The 26,890-nt window shown below is 34.9% G+C and overlaps 1 protein-coding gene across 1 annotated transcript; it reads left to right on the top strand.

Moving 5' to 3' along the window:
- Positions 1-1,187: 1,187 nt before the first annotated feature.
- NRPA2 (nuclear RNA polymerase A2) lies at positions 1,188-26,260 on the top strand. The gene is made up of 27 exons (XM_088209630.1): positions 1,188-1,686; positions 1,921-2,006; positions 2,097-2,216; positions 2,745-2,821; positions 3,335-3,398; positions 3,676-3,746; positions 4,230-4,307; positions 4,405-4,450; positions 4,868-5,048; positions 5,128-5,180; positions 5,330-5,403; positions 5,556-5,673; positions 6,083-6,170; positions 10,542-10,657; positions 13,271-13,398; positions 13,482-13,561; positions 19,210-19,451; positions 19,537-19,701; positions 19,816-19,980; positions 20,072-20,146; positions 20,834-20,937; positions 21,028-21,103; positions 21,586-21,711; positions 21,895-22,035; positions 22,759-22,971; positions 24,709-24,963; positions 25,596-26,260. Exons 1-27 carry the CDS (start codon positions 1,509-1,511, stop codon positions 26,007-26,009), a joined length of 3,534 nt encoding a protein of 1,177 aa, XP_088065756.1. The 5' UTR covers positions 1,188-1,508; the 3' UTR covers positions 26,010-26,260.
- Positions 26,261-26,890: the final 630 nt, after the last annotated feature.

The raw sequence follows: 26,890 nt of genomic DNA, 5'->3' as shown, positions 1-26,890 counted from the left end.
AGATATAAATACGAAATGAATAACTATTTAAAAAAAAATAAAAAATAGATAATTTTGATTTTTTTTAAAAAAATAACTTATCATAGAGAGAGAGATAAAAGATTTAAAAAGAAAAAGAAGAGGATTAAGTTAATCAAAAAGATTAAAGAATAATTATAAGTACATAGTGGGGTCGGGTCGTATTTATAGTTTTTTTTTGTTATAATACGTTACATATCATATACATAATATTATTTGACACAACGTGATATTTATATTGTATTTAAATAAATTAAAAATTATTACGTGTCAATAAATATAACATACGGTAAATAAATTAATAATATTAATAATTAGTAGTAATAAGAGAGTATATCAAAATTTATTAATAATTATCGAAATTAATTTAAGTAAAAATCAAAGTAATGATCAAACTAAAAAAAAAAATCAAATATATATATTCAGTTATTATTAATATATTTTTAAAACTGCGAAGGAAATTAAGTAAAGTACTCCAGATACAAAGTATGGAAAGATGTCTATAACTTCTTCCCCGTGACCTACCTGAGTCGGTAGGTGGGGAAGTAAAATTAATTTTTGTTCATACATGGGTCTTTTTGGTACAAAATGAGCCACTTCAAATAGATTTATTGCTCCGGCCCAGAATACGATTAATCCGACATGGGCTACATGAGCTCCCAATAGTTTACCGGATAAATTTATAAGTCGGGCATTCATGGCCCACGAAGCGAAACCAGTGATTTCTTGGTCACGATCAGATAAAGCTAAAGTTTTATCGAAGTGCGTTTTTACGTGATAAGAAAATTTATATATTTCAATGAAAATATTACACGTAAAGAAAAGTTAGGTGATTGCTAAAAAGTTTGGAATTAGTTGATGATTAATTATTAATTAGATTTTTTAATCTCTTTTTATAAATACCTTAATTCATCATTAATGAATTTCATAAGCTTCATTTATTTATTTTTTATATCTAACTCTATGGCCCGCTATGGGCTAAGCCTCCCCGTCTGTGTAGCCCAACCCAATATTCGAAATGGCGTCGTTTCATAAATCAAAGAAAACGATGTAGTTTCGGATTAGTTTTCTATCAGCCCAAACGACGTCGTTGCAAATCATGATCTCGGAACGACGTCGTTTGAAAGAAGGGGAAACCTTCTTCTTCTTCTTCTTCTTCTTCGTGCGCGGGACTGAGAGATGGAGAGGGTTTTATAGGGTTTTTGCTTCTGTGTGTTTTTTTTTTTTTTTTTGTTTTGAAAAGAGAAGATAGTGGAGGAAGGGAAAAGCGCAAGCTTTTGGGGAAGAAGGGAGAGGCTTTTACTCGTCCGAAAAGGATAAGAAGACAAAGGCTGAAAGGCGTGCTTGTTGGGACTCTCCTGGAGCTGAAACCCGAGAAAGAGACTTCTTTTTTTCATTAAACCGCTGCTTTCTTCTCGCCCTAAGCTCCAACTTCTTACAAAAGAAAAAAAAAAACCAGTGGGAGAGGAATTTAGAGGGGAGCTGAGAAGATGGCGAACGAGGTGAAAGCAAAGAAGCTACGCGCGTCTGATTTTAAGGAGCTGCGTGAGCTGGTGACTCACCACATCGAGTCATTCGATTACATGTCCGATAAAGGACTGGAGGTCATGTTCAACAGAATCAGACCTGTTTCTATCATTCATCCGTTCACCAAGAACAAGCTGAGAAATATCCTTTTTTTTTAATTTATCTTTATATTCTGTTTTCTTAGAAGGGTTTTTTTTGGTTGTTTGCAGATTAGGGTGGTTAATGAAATTAACGAAGAATTCTAAATTTTGAATTCCTGATGTTGAGTTCGTAATTTGCATGTACTACAAGTATTTTCTACATGGGATGGAGCTGGGATTTTTTAATACCTTGCATGATCATTATATCTAGTGGCTTCCTTCACTGGTTATTCACTCTTTTTAGACAATCCCCAATTATACCGGCCTCAAAGGGAAGGCTTATCAAAAACCGCAATGAAAGAGGCTCTGTTTCCTTTTGAAGTAAATCTTATACTTCTCTTTTTGCTCCTTTTGTTTGGTTTATACCATTTCATTATTTTTTAGCGTGTTAAATTTGCTTCTTGTTAACAGTGTAGGCAGGCAAAGATTTCATATACAGGGACATTCCTGGCAGATGTTTGCTTTCAATATAATGAAGGACCTGTTATAAGAGAAAGATTTGATTTTGGACAGTTTCCGGTGATGTTAATGGTAGGTGTTGCTGGCTTTTTTTCCTATATATATGTATATATTTTTCTTTCCTACATCTTTCTTTCTTATATTTCAAAGAAGTGTTCTGAATGTTGTCTGAGAATATTCAAATGAAACAAATGCGTGTTTAACTATTAAAAGACAAACTACTGATTTACTCATTGTGTGTTGAGTTGGTCAATTTTATGCTGAATTTGTGCGGTTAAGGGGAAATATTCCTTTTTCTGGATTTGTATGTTTCTCATGTGATCTTTAAAGAACCAATGTGTTCTGAACATTAGTAAAATTCAGTTAATTTTTCTTCACGTTTTTGAAAACAAATTGTAGTTTTAGAAAATAGTCATATAGTTGTTTCCTCAAGCCTGCCAATATTTATTTTTTCCAATTGAATTTTTTTTGAAAAAGCGATTAAAGTGCATTACTAGATGTTAATGTCTATAAGCAAGATTCTCTAGACTTCTAATTCTGGAATATATTATCTGGTCTTGTGTGTTAAAGTGGTAACTTGATAAGTAATATCTTATGCAGTCAAAGCTTTGCAACTTGCGAGGTGCTGATCCCCGAAAACTGGTTTCCTGCAAAGAAGAGGCATCAGAGATGGGTGGGTAAGTATTTCCATATGTCTGCTTCTAGGATATTATATCTTTCTAAAAAAGGTAATAATCCTTACTTCCTGGATTGTATGGTAAGCCTTCTATGATAGAAGTACTAGATTTAGCTGGTTTTTAGCCTGTTGATGACTTGTGATTTAGCACTTACCCATTTGATAAGAAATTTGAAAAGTAATTATGTTTTACAAATGATATGTGCTTGTTTTAAAGGTTTATGAAATAGAAGTAGCTGGAGTTCTGCAGCAATAGACTATTGATAAGCACATGATTGTAAATGTGGTGAAAGGTTGATGTCTATTACAATGGTCTTTTTGATTCTTTTGTTTTTTTTTTTTTTGGATTTAGAATTACACTTTAACTTAAAATTTCTATCATACTGTACTATTGTTAAAAAACATTGTATGTTTATATGTTAATTTCTTATGGCTCTTGTAGTTGCAAATGGAATAGAAGGTATTTCTTTACTTTAATTATCCCATTTTCCCTTTCCTTTTCAATATCAAGCAGATACTTTATCTTGAATGGGATTGAACGCGTGTTTCGATGTGTAATAGCACCAAAGAGAAATTATGTAAGTAAACTCATTTTTCTTTTTTGCATATATGCATATTGTTAATATTGTCACATTCAAATGTGTGGTATTGAAATAATGATTCATTAGCATCAATGTTTGATTCAGTTCTCTTGACTTGTAAATATTGTATACAGGTTGCATGCCTTGATGCTCTTTAAAAAATTGCTTGCTTCAATTCTTACCATCCTTTGACTTAGATTTAGTGTATGTAATCTTGGTACTTTTTTCCTTGATTGTTGTTTTTCTGAAAAACAACCTTGGCATTTTTATCCAGCCAACGAGTATGGTGCGGAATTCATTTCGTGATCGACGGGAAGGATACAGTGATCAAGCAGTCGTCATAAGGTTCTTCATATTATGTGTATAAAGTTTCTTTCGGTTATATCCTTTAGCATCGTTGGTTTCCATATTGTTTGGTATAGCATGACCGTGCTCTTTGAAGACATTGCTAATTGCTGTGCACATTGATTTGTTTTGTGGATGTTTCATTTTAGCAATTCTTCAGATAACTGTCCAAGTTTTGGGGATGTCTCATTTTATAATTGTTTTTTATTGCCTCTTTGAGAAACTTGGATAGTTGTCTGAAGAATTGCTAGCTACTATGCTGAGATATTGATCATAATTCATTTTGTCCTGTAGTTTCTTGTTTGTATATGCGGAATATGCATATACACAGGTTAAACCGGGGCTTCTATGTTTGAAATACAGGATAATTCTTCATCATTCTCAGTTTCTGCTATAGTGCAAACTTTGTGATGTTTGCAGTTCTTCATATTACTATTGCTAACATTTTTGGTCATTCTTGCTGGCGTTCTGCTTCTCTTCTAGGTGTGTAAGGGAAGACCAATCGTCTGTGACAGTTAAATTATATTACCTTCGTAATGGAAGTGCAAGGCTTGGATTTTGGTAGGTAGCTGTATGTTTCACTGTTGAGGTCGGAGGCATTCTCTTGTAATAATTCTGAATCATACTATAATACTGAACCTATATTACTCCTTTACAGGATACAAGGGAGGGAGTACTTGCTTCCTGTGGGAGTCGTACTAAAGGTATCTTGCTTACTATCTACTCTAAATCTAGATATGTGGTATTTTGTTTTAATTTTCTTCAAGCTGTTATATATATATATATATATGCTCTTGTGCTCATTATTTTTGGGCATCTTATTTGTTATTGTATTGTAACATTTTGTAAACAGATTTTCTATATTCTTCCAATACTATTATGTTTATAAGTAGTACACTTCACATGCCTGCTTCTTTGCCTAGCAATTTGTGGTCCTTAGCCTGATAAGTAATGGATTTTTGGAGGTCTTTTGTGTGGCTGTTATTAGCCTTTCATCATTAATAACTTCTAAATTAATGTTTTATGTGATCTAGTCTATAATTTTCCATGCTTGTTTTTATTCTTCAATATCTGAGAACTATTTTAGTATATCTATTCTAACTCTTGGTTGTTATTATCAGGCACTTACTGAAACAAATGACAAAGAAATATATGAAAGTTTGAAATGCTACTACAATGAGAAATATGGGAGGGCACAAGGAGCTGTTGGCACTCAACTTATTCGTGAAAGAGCCAAGATTATTCTCGATGAAGTTCGGGACTTATCTCTTTTTACTAGGGAGCAGTGCCGACAGCATATTGGTAAACTTTTGCATCACCTCATTGTGGTTTAGTTTGATATATTAACCATCTATGTCAATTTATTGCACTTCATCTACAGGGGAGCATTTTCAGCCTGTTATGGAAGGATTCGAAAATGAGAGCTATTCTGTTGTAAGTTATCCTTGATTTTTCAGCCCTTCTCTTTATTTAAAAAATTTGAGGAAAAAAATTAGTTTGAGAATATTTTTCTGCAAAGCATTTTTGTAGAGAATTTATTTGTGGTTTTCTTCAAGTTTTTCATATTTTTCCTTTTGTTTCAGGTTGCTGATGCAGTTCTCAGGGATTACATATTTGTTCATCTTGACAGTGATGATGATAAATTCAATCTGCTCATGTTAGCTCCAACTTCTCCTTGTTAGCTTATACTGTGTATTTTTTTTTTTTGTTTGTAATGCGATCACTTTTCTATTTTTTCTCCCACTTGAAGGTTTTTTCTCTGATTGGAAAATCTTTTGTGCTCTCTCCATGTTTAATTTTTCTCTTCAGCTTCATGGTGCAGAAACTTTTCTCGCTTATAGATCAGACTTCTGTGCCAGACAACCCTGATTCCTTGCAAAATCAGGAAATCTTACTCCCTGGTCATTTGATTACGGTTTATCTCAAGGTAGAAATTTGAGGTGTACAAAACTGTTTGTTTATTGAATTCCTATAGGCTGAAGAATTTTTATGTAGAATGTTGAAACTGGTTGTTTTTGTGCTAAATTTGTTTCTTGTGGGTTATAGCTTTGAAACTAACCTTAGTCACTTAAATTCGACTTGGTTGCTTGGTTGTCAGTTCTACTTTCTTCTTTTGGATGATCACCTTCTTTTCCAGTGTTTCTTTGACCATTTCAATGTTTTAACCGATTTTTATTTTTTCGTATCAATCGGAACCTCATGCTTTATTATGGTGACCATGACATGTGTTTGTCATATTAGATTGTGTTTCCAGCATTCTGATTTTCATTAGATTTAATTTTTAATTGTTCTCAAGTAGCAATAAAAATGTAATTGCACTATCTTTGTGTTTATAGGAAAAGCTAGAAGATTGGCTGCATAAGACAAAAAGGCTTCTCCAAGATGAGATAAATAACCAAAGCAAAGATTTTAAGTTTGAGAGCTGTATGTTCTTGCCTTAGATGATAAATTCTCTCCCTGTCTCTCTCTCTCTCTCTCTCTCTCTCTCTCTATCTATATCTATGCACGCAACATATATAATTCTGTGTATGTCCATTTGGGGCATTTGTCCAATTTCTTTCCTCTTTTGGTTATTATAGGAATTCTGGATCTTAAATGGCATTTCTTTGTGATGGTATAATGATTGATTACATTATACTTTTTGGTGAGGCAATTACATTTACATCTTTTGGAACATTGAAAATTTCTTCTGTAACGAATGTTATCAAGATGGAAATTCTTATAACTTTGTATGAGGTTACTGTTGCAAAGTTTATATTGAAATGAAGGGCTTGATTCCCACTTTAACTTCTGTTTTTTGAAAGGAATATCTATCGTTTTTCTACTTTTCTTAGTATCAGATGGTGATTTTTTTATTCTTCTTTTAATATTATTATTAATGTTATTATTAGTTTGCATTTTCTCCACTTAGAAGAAGTATTTGAGTTTATTTGTGGAGGTTTCTTGGATATGTCCTTGTTCAGGATATAGCAAAACTTCACATGCTTCTTCCTGATGAATTTTCCAGGATTTTATCACATAAATGCTGCATGCTATTTGAGTTGCATATTGTAGATATTGGATTTTGATTGCCTTCTACAAAATTATTTGATCTTCTCAATTTTCTTTGTACACAATTCAGTTGAATGTAAAAGTTCTACTTTTAATTGTTTAAATATGTGGTCAAATAAATGCTTTTTAAAAGCAAAGCATGGAATATAGAAATTGTTAGGTAAACTTTAAACTTCTGTAATTGTTCATAGAAGGAAAATTTTTTTAGGGAAACTTGATAATTGAATTACTAGTAAATCACTATTGCTAATTATCCGTCTATATTAGTAAACTGTTTGGAATGTATAAAACCCTAAAGTTTGGAGAAAGAGATAAATTTAGAACGATAAGAATGGTCTCAAAATATATAATGTAATGAAAAAATTAATGGCTGAATTTATGTGCATGTTAGAGGAAGGTGACAAAACTCCTGGTTCGTGGGAAATGTTTCAATTATAGTGATTTCTTCTCTTAAAAGTTGTAGGTAGTTTTCACATGACCAGGACAATGTAATTCTTGGATTTTGATGTGATATGAGCTAGTTCCAGGTGGGATTTAATTGAATTTTCTGATGATTTGTTACTAATTATTAGTTGAGGAGAGAGTAGGAAAGAGTTGGCTACTGTGCTTTTGTTGGAAGAGATATCTTGGGGACAAAAATTTTGAGAGTTGATGATGTAGAACATGGTGACAACATCCTCTCCATTCCAGGTGGTTCTCAGGGTTATCGGTAAATCACTAGTGGAATAAGACTCGGTACTGTCCAAAAAACTATGCCACCCAAGCCAATAATGGTAAATTCTGATTCAAGGACTCCTAATGCGCTACTTAGATTGTAGAATTTAGACTAGTGAAAAAAATTGGGAAAGGTGATAAGGTTAGAAATGTCACCCAAAATTTATGTGTGAAGAAAGAGGAGGGTGGAAAAGGAAATAAAGAAGGTAGCAAGCAAATTAAGCCAAGGAGTTGAGAGGGAGTGCAGGGGGAAGTAGTAAGCCACATGAAGATTGTTAGTTTGGAATGTCAATGGGTTGGGAAGAGGGTTTAAGAGAAAGAAAATCAAGGATGTTATTAGAGTGTATCCTGGCATAGTACTTCTACAACAAACGAAGAAAGAGTCGTTAGATAGAGTGATTGTCCATAGTATTTAGGAGTCACGCTTTAAGGAGTCTATGAATTTCAAGGAGTGATAGTGATCTTGGAAGTACATGTATTTCTTTTGCTTCCTTAGAGTTATGATATTCAAGTGGCCTTCTTCTTGGGAAACTTAAAAACGCGTTCAGTAGGAGGACCCTCAAGTGCTCATGGTAACATTGAGTTGGTGTCACACTATGTCTCATTTCTATTTGTCAATGAGACGATCCTTTTCAGTTTACTTGCGTCTCTAGATATTTTTCACTTCAGATGCCCTTTCTCTGTCTTTTTGAGGGTCTTCTGTTTTTGAAGGTGAATTTGAGAAAAGTGACTTGATTCTTCTTGATAGGGATGTGGATTGCACTGTTAAATTCGGTTACAAGCAACTTAGTCGTCTTGCTATCTATTGCCTTTTCCTATTCACTGCTTCTAAGCTTGTCAGCAAGAAGCTAGAGAACCTTCATGTAGAGTTTATGGATAGATATGGATCATTCAGAAAATTAACTGGGTTGTTCGGAATCTGGCACAATGTTAAGCCACATCTCAAGCATGGTGGTCTTTGACTTGAGTTAATCACCAACACAATAAACACTTCCTAGCTAAATGAGCATGGGGATTTTTTCTTTGGGCTCATGGGTTGTGGAAGGGGGTGGTTATAGGCAAATATGGTTTGGGTAGTTGGGGGTGGTATCATGGGGTTTGTAACGAGCTTTATGGTGTGTAGTTGTTTGGAAGTATTACAGGTGGTTGGTAGAAGTGTCAAGTGAAGCTGGAGTTCAGACTTGTGAGGGTGGACTTAAGCAAGTTTTGGATGATGGTTGGATTTTGCTTCATGTAAAGGCACTGGGTTACTGTGTGTTGGTGTGGGCTCAGTTGGTTACTGGATATATTATTTGTACTCTGTAGGTTACCCTTGCATTTGTTGACTCTATGGTTTAGATGATGAGATGCTAAGGGGCCTTTTACGGGTGAGGAGTTACAATAAGGCTATTGGAACTTCTTCTGTGCCCAAAGGCATTGGTAATTTCTCTTCCAAATTTGTATGGATGTCTGAAATGCCTGATTAAGATGGCTTTACCCCTTCGTTCTTTCCTATGGGAGGCTGGGTGGAACCTTATTCTTGGACAATTTAGCTAATAGGGTACTATTTTGATGAAAATTTTGTTTTTGCAAATGTGATTTGGAGGCTCCTAACTGTTTTCTTCTGTGGCGTCCTTGGTTGAGATAGTTTTGAGAAACAATCTTAGGTTTTGTGGGGGTGAAGTGAATGGTCATTGGGTTGGTGTTGGATGAGGTTAGGGTAGGAGTGTTGGTGTCGTGAGGGGAGGGCTAAGACTCTCATCCGCATTTTATCTTTTGGTGAATATGGAAAGAAAGGGGAAATGTGTTTTCGAAGGAGTGGAAATGTATTTCATATAGTTAGGTTCTTATGGTTATATAGTCTTCTCTTCTGGTTTCCTGGCCACAACAGCTGTTTATTGTATTTGGTATCCCACTGATGCCTTTAGAATGGGTTATTTTTTCTTGTACAGAAATGGGAGATTAACGGCAAATTTCTCCATAGTTAATATAAATGGTTCTCTCTATATATTGGCACCCATTGGTGCCTTGTGAATGGATTATCTTTTCCTATAAGAAATTGGGTGATTTTTTTTATACAAAAAAAAAGAACAAAAAATTCCAGTTCTTGGAATTTGATGTAAAATAAACAAAAAGAAAAGTCCAAGATAACACTAAGCTACGCTCTTTTTCCTTCAATCATTTCTATAGTTTATTTAGACTTAATCACAACTTAGCATTAATCATAGCACTTGGATCAAAATAAAGCTAAAGCTGTAGTGCTGCTGGTGCTACTGAAAAATGATATTATGTTTAGTTAAAATATTCTTGTATCAAATTGACAGAGTGAAGACTAAAGTTTGTACTTTATATAAAATATCTGTCTATCTGTTAAAATATGGACATCCTTTCTTTTTTTTTTGGGGAAAGAGGACCAAAATATTTTTCCAATAAGTTTAGAAGATCCAGAGATCCCTTTGGGTTATGGAGCATTAGTATCTTAAAGATTATTCTTTTTCCATTTTGCACACAGGTTGACCATCCCTCATGTTCTAAGCATAGCCTGTTTTTCTCCTTATCTTTATGTTTATGTTTTCTTTCTTCGCGACGATCACTAGTCCTTCATGGTTGTACTTCTTTTTTACATCTGATAATACTTCTTCTATGAAAAATACATGAGAAAAAATTAGAAGAAATTAAATATTTATTTTCTTCATCCTAGTTTCACCAAAGAAAATGAATGGCTTGTTAAAGCACACAAATAGAATTTTCTGGTCGAACATAAGATATTTGTAGGATCATTTTGGACTCCATACAAACAATTTTGGGGTTCTTGAATCATCTTTGTGATAAGGAGTTACATTTTTATTTCAAAAAAAAAAATATATATTTGTGATGAGTTACATACTTGGGCGATAGTGTAATCTGCATCTGTTGAGTTGTGTTGTTGGAAAGATTCTGGATAGATTTCTAGTGATTAGTTGTTTCCTTCTCTTGGACTTTTTATTTTGGAAGGGGGGATAGAGAAGGGGTAGTTCCTCATACTAACACATTATCATTTTCGTCATGCAGTAGCTGATGTGAAGAAGATCATGGGAAAAAATCCCTTGAGGAGCATCGGTGGAGCAATTGAGACAATGTTAAAAACTGGAAGGCTTGCTACCCAGTCAGGGCTTGATTTGCAACAGGTACTTTCTTTCATGAATAATATTTCAGCAAGCAAAGTTTATCTTAAAAAAAAAATTTCGGCAAACAAAGTGGTGCAGTCCACATATACAATTAGCATGGAAGTGAGTGTATGAAAGATGAAATAAATAATAAAAAAGTCAAATGGGTGCAATCCAAACACACAAGTAATATCAAGTGAGTGAACAAAACCAAAAGAGAAGAAAAAGGAAAATGTGGGAGTAAGAAAGATGGACTGAACAAGAAGCAACGAGTTATCAATGTAAACACCCAAATTCTATGATAGGCACTTTTTACTTCATGATGTTAACTTCTTCTTCCAAAACAGCTGTTAATCCAATATGACATCTTTGGCCCATGCAATATGCTCCACTCCCTCAAAAAGATTTCATGTTATTCATTATGCAAGTAACTTATTTTAGTTATTAAAAGTTTATTGGGCCAAATGAATAATTTAGCCACGATGACAGGAAGAAAAAGTTGATAAGTTTTCCGCAACTCCTTAGCAGTTTATCTATTCTTTTTTTAAAAAATAACGTCAGCAGTTTATCTGTTATACTGTTTTTCAAGAAAAGTTTCTGTTAAACTGTTTTTGTTATTGTTTTTTCTTTTTCCGTAGACGTGGTACGGAGTTAGTCGAGATGGTTTGGGAGTTACCTATTTCTTAGGAGCTAGTTGTCTCTAAGTTGTGTACAAATCTGCAGTACGTATGAATGAAACAAGAAGTATGATTTTTCTAGAAAGTTGTTAGCTTTTTCCTGAACTTAGAGATCAACAGGTTCTTTCTTGACGGGTGATTGTCAAAGTGATTGATGGTTCTCTCCTAATGATTCGTTACTAAAGATATCGAAGGGTTCTCTTATCTCACAAAATTCATAAGAAGATCCCAATTTAGGGAGCTAACAAGGTTTCCTCCCCTTAATCTAATTTATGCGCAGTTGCACAGTTCAGATCCAGCAGGCATATTCTTGCAATCTGGTAGTATCATGTTGCCATAAGTCTTGTCCAATAGATCAGCCTTAACTGACTTGCATAGGATCTAATAATCACAAAGAAAACAAGGACAAAACTGTAGAGTTAGTTGAACTTTTAGATGTTTGAGCTCAAGCTTTGCCTGATAGGAAATAGGGATGGCTAAAATATGATTGGAGCCTAAATTCCAGGTGCTGCAGAATAGGAAACCCCAAAGCGGACATATTTTGATAAAGATTTATCTATTTAATTATAATGTTTTATCCATTATTAAGGTATTTAAGTTATACAGGAACTAGTATATATGGGTTTGTTGATGGTTTAAGTTATTTTTTTATGGTACTGAAGTTACTTAAGGCAGATAAATTCCTATCTTAAAGATAAGGTAATTACGTGTTTGTATAAAATGCTTATTTAAAAAAGTAGTAGTAATTTTTTTTTTGTCAGAAATGATAAATATATATCACAAATGCTTTATAATTTATATTATTATGTGTGTATTATTCATTTTAAGTAGATTTGAAGACGGTTGTTAGGTATATTTTATTAGATTAAAAAATAAGAACCTAAAAAATTAGGAATGAGATATTTATTTACCTTTTTAAAGTCATATTTGAGAATCAACAAGAATCATTTTTTTATGTTACCAGTCAGGGAGATTGAAAAAAAATACTATTTATAGTATGAAATAAGCAAATCCAAACACTCTCTATATTTGGGAATCTAGTGTTGGGGTTGCGAAGTACTTAGTTCCATTGATTAGAGCAGAACCTTAAGGGAATGGGATCAACCCAAGCTAAGATGAATCTTGATATAGAGTTGCTAAATCTTTTTAGTGAGAGGCATTGACTATTTCAATAAGTGTCATCATGCCAGTTACGCGGTTTTGACCCAGGATCGTAGAGATATTTTAATTATCCTATTCGCAGTAGGAGTTTTCATGTTATATTCTGTTTTACCTTTTACATATCATAGCACTTAAGTGTTTCTACCTTGGTTTATTGACAAATTGGTCTTTTGAAGCTACTCAAGTATTCTCTCATTTTCCCTTTGATAATATTTGTGTTTGTTAGAGTCACTAAAAGTAGATTTAGTTATGGGCCGATTAAAATGAAAATCTGCAGAAAATTCGAAGTATTTTTGAGTTTCCAACCTTTACTTATCTCCAAGCAAATTAAGGCTTGTTAAGAGAAAACCTTACTATCTCTTGAGTAAGTAGTCAATATTTTTAATAGTTTTCTTCTATGCCTTCAATAGATTGGAAACAGAGATTTATACAGCATAAATTATAGGGACATTTTTTTCGGCAGAAAACAGTAACTGCCCAAACTGTTCGGAAAAACTGCTAAAATATTATCTACTCCCTGCTTATGACTAACTGCTACAACTGCCTCATTTTATCTTCCTACATCTGTTCAACTTTAAGAATCACTTGACATAATTTATTCCCATATATAATGCCCATATACAAACATATAAAACACCCACAAACACGTATAAAAACATTCAAATATGTTAAAGAAGAAATAATTGATTCAGAATTATTATTATTACTATTATTATTATTACTATTATCATCGTTATTATTTCTTTATCATTTTGGTGCTTAGGGTCCCTAACAATGTTTTCTTTTATTTTGTTAGAGGGCTGGTTACACGGTTCAAGCTGAGAGATTAAATTTCCTACGTTTTCTTTCATTTTTCCGATCTGTTCATCGAGGAGCCTCGTTTGCTGGACTTCGTACGACAAGTGTTAGAAAGTTACTCCCTGAGTATGTGTTGCTTACTTGTCAGTGCATTAGTCAACATGTCTGGTTGTTTCTAAATATCAAAATCATGTTGTGTTGATGTACAGATCTTGGGGTTTCCTTTGCCCTGTGCATACCCCTGATGGGGAGCCTTGTGGATTGCTGAACCATATGACTTCTACTTGTCGTAAGTTCATTCTTTTCAGTTAAACTTGCATATATGAAAATTTTGAAGTCAATTGCTATTGGCAGCTCATAGGATGTGTTTTCTTTTTCTATTATGTTTGGTGAAATTGTCCTTGGTTGCGCTAAAAATATAGTAGGATAAAGAGCTTCTTGAATAACTTTTTGATAAATACAGTAACAAATATTTTATACAGGCTGGTCCATGGCATGAGTTATATTGAGCATTTGTTTTACAAGAAGAGAAGTAAAATTGCCAATTTTGTGATATAAAAACAGTTTAATAGAATATTAATGTGATTTTAAAAAATGACCAGAGATTGGTCCTGTTTTCTTCTCTTTATTTTTTAAGGATTTCAACCATTGACATTATGCAAGACTTCAAACTTTTATTGATCAAGGGAAAGACCGTCAAAATAGCATTAGAGTAGGGAGGTAGATCTTGCCTAAGTATAGAGAGAATGAAGGGGACAGGTATAGACGATTTACATGGTCAAGGAATGGTCTTATTGGCTTCTCTCTGCTTTTAGAAATCTAATGGAGGTCCCAAAGAAAGAAGATTCTAGCGAAAAATGCAAATAACCTGATTATTAGTAGAAGAAAGAAAATAATATAAAAAGCAGAAGATTAATGATAATAGTAATTTTGTAAATGGGTTGCACCCTCTTCGTGCTTATAGTAATTTTATTATACTTTTGTTAAAAAAAAAAGAAGATTAGTGGTAATCATTCCTTTTTTTGGAGGAGATGAAAGGTGGTTATCATTTGAAAAGGTTCAAAAGGTAATGGATAGGAACAAGTTGATATAGCTTGATTAGCACTTATGGGGAAGTCAAAAGGGGTAAAAGCCAGACCTGAGCACCAAATTTACAATATGTCAGAAACACCAATAGGTTGGGGTAGAGTGGTGTAAGACATATGTTAATTTGTCTCTTGGGCCCGTGGAGCTAAAACTTAGATATCATACATGTTTCTTAAATTTTAGACTTAAAGAATTTTTAGCATCACATTAAGCATTTGATTGCATTATACGACCAGAAAATTTGAGAAAACTCCCAAAGTAGCTTTATTAAATAACAGGCCTATCACTTGTTACAAAGATAGGGATACTAGCAATAGCTTTTCTCAAGGAGTTGCAAATAGGAGGAGGTATAAGAGTTTTACTAAGGAGCTAGATCTTCATAATGGTAGCATAGTGAGAGATTTCTCTTCCACTTATGCTAATGGCTAAAACTACCATATTCTATGAGAGACAACCAGGAGGATGATAATCGACCTTTTCTTGAGGGATTGGATTCAAGACTAGTTGATGAGGATACTGCTAGATGTCCAAGTAGGCCTTTTAATGCAACATGATTGTACCTTTATTATTTAGATAGAAGGATTGCTCTAGTAATTGGTTTTCAACATATCAATTTGATGAGTAGTTTTAGGAATTTGTTTAAGATTTTCTTGGTATTATTGGGATAGGTTTTAGGAGATATTATTTCCTTTAATCAAATGTGCCTCTTAAGTAGTTTAAGAAATTCGTTTAAGGTTTTCTTGGTATGATTGGTATAGGTTTCTGGATATATTATTTCCTGTATCAAATGTGTTATAGATAATGAATTTTATTGATGATATCAAAAGAAAGAACATGGAGAACTTTGACTTTTAACTTTCTAATTAGATTTGGGAAGGCATATCAGAACTCAGTTGGAAGCCTGCAAAATCAAGAGGGAGTGGCCCTGGGTGGTTAGAGTTGATTTCAACATGGTGCTTCACAGAAGTGAGAGAACTGGGATCATTTTCCTCGTAACTGTGCTGATGAATTTAAGGATACCATGGATCGGTTCCAGTTGATGGATTTACTATTGATGGGTGGTAAATGGACTTGGTCCAATTAGCGTATCAATCCGGCATGTTCCAGAATTAATAGATTTTTTGTTTCCATGTCTTGTCAAGTTCAGGCAGTGAATTTGTGTAAAAATCGTGTGCAAAAAATCATTTGTGACCATTTTCCCATGTGTTTGGCTTCAGATGGTATTAGATAGAGTCCATACCTATTCAAATTCGAAGATAACTGGTTGAAAATTGATGATTCTCGGGACAAAGTAAAGGAGTGGCCGGTGGCTACAAATCCAGTTTAAAAGGCCAAGCTTCAGGGTTGCATAGAGGTTAAAATTTGTAAAATCGTAGATCAGGAAATGGTGCAAGGAGGAAGGGATTAGATATGGAATGTAGATGAAACTATTGATGAGGTTGATAGAAGGGAAAGGGATAGGGTTTCGCCTATAGAAGACATAGTTCGGAGAGAATCCTTAAAGTTTAAAGTTGTCACCAGAATATAGATAGAGGAGACTTCATGGAGACAGAAGGCAAGAGCTTGGTGGAATGTAGAGAGGGACTGTAACACAAGATTCTTTCATTGTTTGGTCAACCATCACATGAAGAATAATTACGTGAAGTCGATGGAGATTGGTGATGGACAGGTGTTGGGTAATGAGCAACTAGGGAAGGAGCCTGGTGGATTGTGGAGGGGGACCGTAACACAAGATTCTTTCATTATTTGGTCAATAATCACAAGAAGAATAATTATGTGAAATCGATAGAGATTGGTGATGGATTGGTGTTGGGTAATGAGCAACTAAGGAAGGAGACTAGGATAACTCTTATAGGCTTTACAAGGAAGAGTTGGGTTGGAGATCAAAGTTGGTTGACATCAATTTTAAGGCCTTGGATGAACCTAGTAGGCTCGTGTTCGAGAGAGTTCTCGGAAGAGGAGATCTTTGAAAGTCTCACTTTGTGCAAAAGAGACAAGATATTGGATGGTTTTAATATAAGTTTCCTTCAGGAGTCCTGGCATATAATGAAGGACATCTTAGATTTTTTTTGGAGTTATATGAAGCTAAGTCTTCTGTAAAATTTCTCAATTCATCTTTTTTTTGTGCTCATTGCTAAGATTGGTGGGGTATGCAAGATCAAGGACTTTAGACCCATAAGCTTATTTGGTTGTATTTATAAACTAATTGCTAAAGCCCTCGCATGGAGAATGTCAAAGGTAATGGATAAGGTGATCGAAGAATGTCAACATGCTTTTATGGGAGGTAGGCAAATTCTTAATGCCACTTTGATTGCTCATAAGATTGTAGATGAACTGAAGCAGAGGAAGAGGGAAGAGGTGCTTTGCAAGCTTGATATGGAGAAGGTTTATGATCATGTGCGTTGAGGCTTCTTGCATTACATGCTTATAAGGATGGGTTTTGAGGAGAAATGACGGTACTTGATCAAGTCGTGTATCACTACAATGTCATTTTCGTTTGTTGTTGGCGGAGGGCCAACATCTTTCTTGTAGGCTTCTCGAGGGGTAAGACAAGGTGATCCTTTATCTCATTTGCTCTTCATTGTGGTTATGAAAGCTTTAAATAAAATGCTAATAAGAGATGGGGAATGTGATCTTTTCAGAAGTCTAAAAGTGGGAGTGAGGGATGAGGCTAATGAGGTTACACACTTATTTTTGCTGCGAATAGGAAAGGAGGGCTATACTCAATCTCATGTGTATTTTGATAGGTTTTCAAGCGGTCTCAAGGCTCAACATCAATCTTGTTAAATCAAATGTGGTGAAAATGGGGTCTAAAAGAGATTCAAATGGCTTGGTTAGGGTTTTGGGTAGTAGGATTGTCAGTTTGGAATCAAATGTTTGGGGTGACCCTTTGGAGCTAGTTTCATTGAGAAATCTCATTGATTGGGTAATTGGTGATATGAGAAACTATTAAGCACTCTATCCCTTGTGATTTTAGATAGGAGCAATGACAACCCTGAGTGGTGTCGTACAAAGAATGAGTCTTTCATGGTCAAGTATTTTTATCAGTAGTTGTTCAAGCATGAAAACAATGGTTTTACGTTCCCATTCACATAGATTTGGAAGGGTTCCACCTAGTGTATCATTTTTTCATGTAGGAGGTTTACAGAGAGTGTATGATAAACTGAGGAGATGGGACAAGATTTTGGTGATTTCTTGCGATCTTTGCAAGAGGGCATAGGAGACTTCTAACGACGTACTGCTCTAGTGTCCTATGGGGGTACAAACTTTGGATATAGTTTATAGACTCTTAGGCATCAACTGGGCAATAACAAGATTTGTGAGAGATGGAATTTAGGCGTGAAAGAGCATTAGAGGACGAAGGAAACAAGCGGACTTAATACTGCATACCATCTTTTGGACAATGTGGAAGGAGAGGAACAAAAAAGCTTTTGATGGGATTGATGACGAGGATGGTTTTGATTTACTTAAGAATAGATGGTTCCAGTCATTTGGATTTTTGTTACTAACTCATCCTCTTTATTCAATAGAGGATTTAGGGGATCTCATTGATATTTTGGTAGGCTTGTAAATTTTTGTACATGGGTGGGCACCCTCTGGGTGTGGATATTAATTTACACTTTATACTTTGTATTTTAAAGAAAAAGATAGTGAAAATTTAATATATAATAACCTTGCTCTTATGGCCAAGTTGTACCCAAAGCGAGGGAGAATTATGTAGAGCTGGAACAATCTAAGATGAAATTTTTTATTATTAATCCGCATCGTGACACATAAATGTGGACCCTATAATCCTCAACCGTACATACTTGTAAATCCTTGTTTGATCACCTCACCAAAGACCCCATGTCCCCTTTCCCTATTGCCAAGGAATTTTGGAAAGTTCCAGATCTTTCAAATGTAAAGGTTTTTGTTTAGATTTCCATTCATCAAAGGCTCAATGCTAATGAGATGTTACATATCCGTCAGCCCAATGGAGCTCTATCTTCGAACATCTCTTATGTGTTATAAAGATGGCAAAACTCAATTCTCATTTGTTCCTTTATTGTGAGATAGCATGGAAGATATGGACTAAGGTGTTTCAGACATTTGGTTTCTATTGGGTTGTTCCTCCTCTAATGGACGGGCTAATATGGAATTTAGTTTTCAGGGGGAGGGAGTTCCGAAAAGGAGCCAAAACGATTTGGCAGGGAGCTACTTTTGCAGGCCTATGGATTTTTTGGCTTGTGTGCTATCAGAGAATTTTTGGTGATCGTTACTCATTAATTTCAAAGAGATGTGGGAAATATCGACTTTTCTGGCTACCTTTTGGGACAAAACTCAAGGGAGTTATTCCAAACATTCTCTTATTGAGGTCCATCGGAACTGGGAGGCAATCATTTGGCCGCCCACATGATGACCCTTTTCCTTTGTCTTTATTGTCTATTCTAGGGTTACTGTTTGGAGGATGTCTTATTCTCCATTATTCTATTTCTCTTTCTCTCTCTCATAATACCTCTTCTTCTATCAGAAAAAAGGAAGTGTTTTCATAATAGTTATGTAATTTTTGTATGTTCTTTCATTCTGTGGACTATTTTGAACATATGTAGGCTCACTTGTAAATCCTTGCTTGTGTACAAAAATTTTGTATGTTCTTTCATTCTCTTTCCTTCTTAATCTCTTTGCATTGTATCTTAAACTTTGCTGGAAGAATGCGGGCTAGTGCTACCTATTAGTTATTTATTAATGATTGTGAAGTTGTGAAAGATGTCCTACATCACCATGACAGAAAAAGTGAGATTTATATTACACAAGCTTCAAAATATTTTATTATGTGATCTAATCTTTTCTCTACTATTTTTTCTATTTCAGGAGTTACATCTTACTTTGATTCACAAGGAAATATTAGGGACTTCTTTAAAATGTCGAAGTCTATTCTTGATGTTCTAATCGGAGTTGGAATGAAATCTTCGCTACCAAAGCTTGTCCGAGCTGGGCCTCCTGAAGTTCTTCCTGTTCTTTTAGATGGTCGTGTCATTGGTTCTTTAGCTTCTGGTGTTGTACCGAAAGTTGTTTCTTATTTACGTAGATTGAAGGTCTCGGCTACTTCACTGGTATGTCTTGTTAGATTCTCTTCTTGCGTGCCTCATTTCCACTTCTCTGTCTTCCCAAAAAACAATATTGTCATGCATTTTGCAGATTCCTGGGGACCTTGAAGTGGGATATGTTCCTTCTAGTATGGGTGGAACATATCCTGGTCTGTACCTGTCAACCTCTCCATCTAGATTTGTTCGGCCTGTGAAAAATATTTCTGTCTCTTTCGAGGCAAATCAAAATATTGAACTTATTGGGCCATTCGAACAGGTAAGTTCAGGCTTCTTATTTACGTTACTACCTTGGTCATCAGATGCACCTTTCCTCATGGAAGATTTTGGCACCAAATTTTAGTGCTCAACTTGGTTTTTGCATATCCATTAGGTCTTTATGGAAATTAGTTGCCCTGATGGTGGAAATGGAGGAAGAAGTAATGGTTTTCCTGCAACTCATGAAGAAATTCATCCAACTGGAATGCTCAGTGTGGTAGCTAATCTTACACCTTGGTCAGATCATAATCAAAGCCCACGCAACATGTACCAGTGCCAGGTTCTTTAACTTCTCTCATGTTATTTAAAACATGTTTTTTTCCTACCTGCTTTATATTCCATATCATTTTATGTTTGTTTGAATTGTCTAGATGGCAAAACAAACAATGGCTTTCTCTTCACAAGCAATTCACAACCGTGCTGATCAAAAGCTGTACCACCTTCAGGTTATTTTTCTCTCTCCTTGTGCTTTCATTTTAATTTCTGGCATTACATCCTTTATAGTGACACTTGGTAGTGTAGTTGCCATACAGCCCTTTTTTTAATCAGAGTAACCTAAGCTAACTTTTGTTGTCTTTTGTCAACATTATATCACAATGATAGAACCAAAACTACAGAAATGATTAGATGTACTGAGGCGGAACTCTTATGATGTTGATAGGATGCAGAAACATAAAAGGCGAATACGTTTTTCTTACTAATTAGATGGTTGTGTCAATCACTTGGTTCACTATTTCTTCTCTTCAATCAATTCCCTATGGAAATTGGTGCTTTCTCTAGTCAGGAAGAAAAATAATTGATTTTCAATGTGCAACTAATGCTTCAATTCTGTGTATTGTGTAAAGTGTCAGGAAGCTATCTCAAAATGATATTTATTTCAAGTAGCTTGGCAATTGGCTTGTGATTGGATGCAGGAATTCTTCTGAAACTGATTGAGACTCTCGTGACAGTCTACTTTGCTTTTTTTTTTTAATTAAAGGAAAAATAGCTGTTTAAAAACATTTGTAGTGAGAGGAACGACTTATTTCAATCTTATATTTCAAAGCCGTGGACTGTCATGCATCTAATCTGAGGGTTTTGTTTTTTCCTCATTATTTTTGCTAATTCCAAAAAGAATGTTATTGGCATTGCAGACTCCTCAAACTCCTATTGTGCGCACAAGTGCGTATACAAAATACAACATAGATGAATTTCCTACTGGAACAAATGCAATAGTTGCCGTCCTGGCATACACCGGGTTAGATTTCTAGATAAATATATTCATTAGTTATATTATGCTAGCATTTACTTTTATTTTATCAATATCAAAAAACCTGTTTTCTTTCAGATATGATATGGAGGATGCTATGATTCTAAATAAAGCATCTGTTGACAGAGGGATGTTTCATGGACAAATATACCAGGTCGGTTTCTGGTTAAGGCTTTATTTCAGTTTCATTTAATTTCTCTTTTTCTTTATGGTGAGGATTGGAGCGGGGAGGAGAGGGAAGAGGGTTGGGGAGGGGGGGAGACTATAAATTCTATGCTTGTTGGACTCCTTTCATCTTTTTGCATAACTTTCAGTATGCAGATATTGTTTCGATCATTTTTTCTTCCTTATTTTCTTCTTTATTTTGGAGGATCTTGTATGTTCTAATGATGTATTCAGTCCCTTTCTCTCTATTAATACTTCTTTCAAAAGAAATTTGAGATGCTTGACAAATCGATTGTTTAATCATCACATCTATTAAATACATAGGTACCATGATTTTCTTTAGTACATAAAGGCATTTGAAATTCTTATTGTCCTTTTTATTTTATTTTTCTCGGCTACAATGGTGTGAAGACATGTTTTCAATTTCTGTTATTTCCATCTCCATTTACCGTATTGCCTTTCCCTTGGCAGACAGAAACTATAGATTTGTCTGATCAGAGCAGCAGGTGTCGTGGTCAAAGAATGTTCAGAAGAGATATTCATGACAGATCGACCCATTCTTTCATTGATTCAGATGGACTTCCATACGTTGGTCAGGTTGCTTTTCTCTTTCTTTACCTTTTTACCTTCCTTCGGTTTTTTTTTGTTTTTTCCCTGCATTACTTGAATAAATGTTAAAGGGTCTTGTTTTCTTAGAGAAAAATTATCATTCACAGGCACAATGGGGATGACACTCAATTACCTGAATACTACTAACTCTTTTTTATGATTGTCATTCAGATGATACATCCAAATCAACCCTATTGTAGCATTTATAATGAGGTAACAAACACAACAAGAACTAATAACCGAAAAGGTACAGAACCTGTTTTTGTTGACTATGTCGCTGTTGATATGAAAAGCAAGAACAATCTTCAAAAGGTAAGCAGACTTCTTTCACTGACTAAGTCAGTTATCTGCATGGGTTGAAAAGAACATGAATGTGGCCAATGGGAATGTGGTTATTTATTTACTTATTTATTTTGGATATACATAAAAGATGTATCAGTGTAGCTAGACTATGTGGTTTCTTTTCAGAATTCTAGTTTCTTTATTTCCACGTTACAGCTATACTCTGTGGTAGTGTTATTTCTGGGAAATAAAAATAAATCTTTTATTTCTTTGGGATTTTGAGTTTGAAAAGTATCAAGCATGCATCCTTCATTCAAATGATATGTTTTCTTAATAGACTGCTATTATGAATTTTTGTTGGCCTCTACTCCGATCCACTTGAATCAGACAGGCAATAACTTTTTGGATCATATTTTTGAGCTAATAAAAAAATGGGCTGCAAGATAGACATCGGAAGAAAGGTATCTTAGTAATCAGATTAGTTCTAGGAGGTTTTTTCCTTTGTTTACAATGCAGCAGGATTTCTCCATCAACTTCAGTGGATTCCTATAAAGGCAGTATTAATATTTAGATTAAGTTGGATAGTTTAATGAAAATGTGGATCTACAGCAAATAGTTCCTTTTGCCGTTTTGTTTTATGATATATAAAATTGATATTTGATGAGTCTTGTGCTAAATCTTAATTTTTACTTTGAAGCAGTATTCTTATGCTTCCAGGTGTATGTTCATGTTTTTTCTTCCCGCTTTGGCCAGGTAAATATTCGTTTTCGACACCCAAGGAACCCCATCATCGGCGATAAATTTAGCAGTAGACATGGGCAAAAAGGTGTTTGCTCCCAGCTATGGCCTGATATTGATATGCCATTTTCTGGAGTTACAGGGATGCGTCCTGATCTGATTATTAATCCACATGCATTTCCTTCAAGGATGACAATTGCAATGCTTTTAGAATCTATTGCTGCAAAGGTACTAACAGATAGATTTTCAACACAAATCTAAATAGTCCCAGCTCCTGCCTGTGAAAATTGTAGATATGAACTGTTTATATCAGATGCAGTGTATTGTGGATGTTAGCTATTTTAGAACCCAACAGCCTGTCATCCTAGCACGTCCAGTGGCAATCGGTTTAATGCTTTAGAAGCCTGGTATAGTTCAGTTGTTCTGCACCCTGGGAAATTTGGTATACTAGAATACATATCAAAGGAGTCACAATCTCTATTTTTATAGTTTTCATTGTGGTGGACCTATGATCTTGCTACTTCCAAAGAGCTTGTCTCTGGAAACTGTTGTCATCTTGAATATGGTATTTTTAAATAACTTATTTGGTTTTCTTTCTTCTTTTGGTTGGGAAAGAAACGCTTCTCTCCCAGAATTCTATTTACTTTACTTTCTGAAGGGCTTGCTTGGGGAATTGGTGTTCTCTTTCTAATCGATTCCAGAGGCCAATCAAATGAGTTAGTTTGTATTAAAAAGTAATTGTGATGCTTTGTTCGCCCATCTTACCATGTTTTCTTGTTAGACTTTCTTCTTTATATCAACTTTTTTCTCCTTTATGTGTACTTCTATTAGCATCTTATGTGCAAATTGTAGCCTACCAACCTCTGGGATAGCCTGGTGGTTATGGTTTCTCTGTAGGCTGAGGAACATGGGTTCTTTGGAAATATGTCATTATTTGTTCTTCTTCAGGAATCTTAATGATCTTAGAGCCTCTTTGCTTTAATATTCTTGGCCTGTTCATTGTTGTTCTTCAATCCAATAGAAGAATTTGGACTTTATTCTGAGTGTGTTCTCCTGCAAGTCCCTTGTTACCCATGTTACCCATACTCCTAGTTGCCACAATGAGGTTTCACCAGTGTATTTAGATTGATAAAGCGCTCTCGAAGGTTAAGATTTTTGTCTAGACTATTATTCAGAATAAGCCCATGAAATGATTTGTTGCAAGTTCACAGACCGATCACACTTTTTCCAGTATATTATGTGCTTCATGGAGACTAGAGTTCCGTTGCATCTCCTTTTGCATTGTGAGGTGTCTTGGAGAGTTTGGTCCAAGCACTTTGAGTCTTTTGGTTTCATGTGGATGGGTCCGATTTTTATCAATGTTCACCCTCTAATCCCTCTAGGGGATTAGGGCAAAGAAGGAAGTTAAGGTGCTTCAGAGAGGAGCTCTCTTTGCTTGTTCATGGGGGTGTTATGGCTGGAGCACACGATGGACTTTTCAAGGATTGGTTCTTTCCTCTTTCATTTCCTAATTTGTTAACTTAGAAGAACTTTTTCTGCTTTGATTTTCTACCTTTTCTTTTCTAATTTCATTCAAAAAAACTCTAGTTTGCAAAGGAACTAGGAGGATATTCTGTTTTGGCCTTTCAGATTTCTTTTTCCACTTTTTGATTTTCTTTTTTGTTCCTTTTCTTGAAGGATGACTTATCGTCCTTCTTTCTGTAAATTTTCTGTCTGCCTACATAATATTTCTTCTTTCGTTTATATGTGCGTGTATGTTGAGGCCTTCCTTTTTCTCCTTTTGTTTTCTGGTTTTCTTTGCTGTTGCTCTTGTACGGAGATCGATCCTTATAATGTGTTTGTAGTTTTTCTTTTCTTAATAATACTTCTTTTTCTATTTGTGTCAGTATGCATGCCTGTGTGACAGGTTGTAAGAAGAAACTATAGATTCAAATTATGTTTATTGAAATTTTCTTTTTTCCACAGGGAGGGAGCTTACATGGTGAATTTGTGGATGCAACACCATTTTCAAGCTCAATCAAGAAAGATAATGGCGGGGCTGAGACAGAGTCCAATTCGCTTGTTGATGAACTTGGTTCTATGTTAAAGAAAAAGGGATTTAATTACCATGGTGTGGAGGTATTATACAGTGGGGTTTATGGAACTGAACTCATTTGTGAGATATTTATTGGGCCTGTTTATTATCAACGACTGCGGCACATGGTTTCAGACAAATTTCAGGTAAGAAATAATTTAATCTCATAATATTATTAAAAAAATCTTCTTCCAGACGTGAGCTAAAGTTTTTGGCATTTGGAGCTCTTTATGTTCGATCCAATTGTTGATTCTCTAGTCTATTATTTGCCAATTTAGACTTGGATATGGAATTAGTTTCATTTTTGTAGTTCTAGTCAAGTAGCTATATGGTCTGGGGAAGTGCTGTTGTTGATGCCTCCTGCTGCAATGCTGGACTGCTGACTGTAGTTGTTTTTCTTGATCCCTATAAGCATGGGTCTCCAACCCTTTATGTGATCGATTTTCCTATTTTTTCTAAATCCTACTATGTCTTATCTTAATTTGATACAAGAGCTGAATTCCTGCTCTTGGTATTAGATTCACAGATTACAAAATTTTACATTCCCAATACACGGTGGCCCTCAGAACGAAAAAAAAACCCAAAAAAATAATATTGTGGGGGAGACCTTTCAGATTATTTGTAGTCTCCTTGTGATATTAATTTGTATGTTATATGTGTTGAATGCAAGTTGGAAGACAGCATTTAGGAATGAGACTATAATTTCTGGTGTGACCTCTGAAATTGTGTTGACAAATGGATTAGCTAACTGCAGTAGTACTCATTTGGATAATTGTAGGTTCGCTCCACTGGACAAGTGGACCAGATGACTCGTCAGCCTATAAAAGGAAGGAAGAGAGGTGGAGGTATTCGTTTTGGAGAAATGGAGCGAGATTCCATGCTTGCCCATGGAGCAGCATATTTGTTGCATGACCGGCTCCATACTTGTTCAGATCATCACATTGCAGATGTATGCTCACTCTGCGGAAGCATACTTACGACATCAGTGATCCAGCGACAGAAGAGGTTTGTGCGTGAGATAGGGGGATTACCGCCTGGGAGAGCTCCCAAAAAAGTGACTTGCCATGCATGCCAGACAAGCAGAGGGATGGAGACTGTTGCAATGCCTTATGTGTTCAGATATTTGGCTGCTGAATTAGCTGCCATGAATATAAAACTGACCCTTCAGCTAAGTAATGGAGCAGGCGCATGAAGTAGTTACTTGGTTATTCTTCTAAAACCCATATTTACACCTACAAGGATGGACATCAGCTAAATTTTGGATGGGCAGAGGTTCTGTTGTAGAATAGAGTTTATTTTTCCATTTTTTGTTTTCATAGTTTATTTTTCGATTTGTATGTTGTTTTTCTTCAAAATTTTTTGATTAATTAAGTTGTATATGAATTTTTATCATTACCCGGTTTCTCTTTCTTGATTATAAGTATGCTCGTTCCACTGCGTCAATGCGATTTCTAGAATCAAACTTGCTCTTAAACTTTATTCCCTCCTGTTTGAAGTTATCAAATCATTGGATCATATTTCCTACTGATTGTAAACACATGGATTCAAGTATTTTGCCACTTAAGCTAGCTATTCTTCTTGTTCTTTGGGTTTTTTTTCTGTCAGAGGAGTAAACAAGAAAAATCTAATTTACATATTTAAAATTAATAGACACACGAACCAGGTAAAGCTGGAATTAAGTGCTTGAAGATATTGAGATGTGCACTAAGAATGGAGCTTCTTTATAAAAGGTAAAAATGTCTATATAGACTCCTACAAGAAAAAGAGAGACCAAAGGTACAAGAGGAATTGGGGAATGCAATGGACTGAATAGCAACTAAAAAATAGTTTACAGGGGAGGAACTAAAAAATTACAATTGTACATTCATAGTCAAGAAATAATTTGAATGGACAAAATCGAATTTCGAAAAGTTCATAGATATTATGTCATGTGTGGTGAGTGTTTGGTCTCACTAGATATACTGATGTAGTATATTACAATGTGTAAATACTTACATTACAAGAACAAGTTTGCTAAGCTAACTCAAACCTTAAATTTTTATAGATAGTTAATCGAATGACTTATTTGATATA

The sequence above is a fragment of the Carica papaya genome, chromosome 8 (assembly GCF_054855325.1).
Source record: "Carica papaya isolate Zhongbai chromosome 8, ASM5485532v1, whole genome shotgun sequence".
Taxonomy (NCBI): domain Eukaryota; kingdom Viridiplantae; phylum Streptophyta; class Magnoliopsida; order Brassicales; family Caricaceae; genus Carica; species Carica papaya.
The sequence above is the reverse complement of the archived record's forward strand: the minus strand, read 5'-3'. Positions and strand labels throughout refer to the sequence as shown.

Excerpts from the sequence above, each read along its gene's own strand:
- NRPA2 (XM_088209630.1), top strand. The coding sequence starts at position 1,509 with ATGGCGAACGAGGTGAAAGCAAAGAAGCTACGCGCGTCTGATTTTAAG. Across the intron at positions 2,007-2,096 it reads AGGCTCTGTTTCCTTTTGAA|TGTAGGCAGGCAAAGATTTC; the intron begins GTAAATCTTATA and ends TCTTGTTAACAG. Across the intron at positions 3,399-3,675 it reads TAGCACCAAAGAGAAATTAT|CCAACGAGTATGGTGCGGAA; the intron begins GTAAGTAAACTC and ends ATTTTTATCCAG.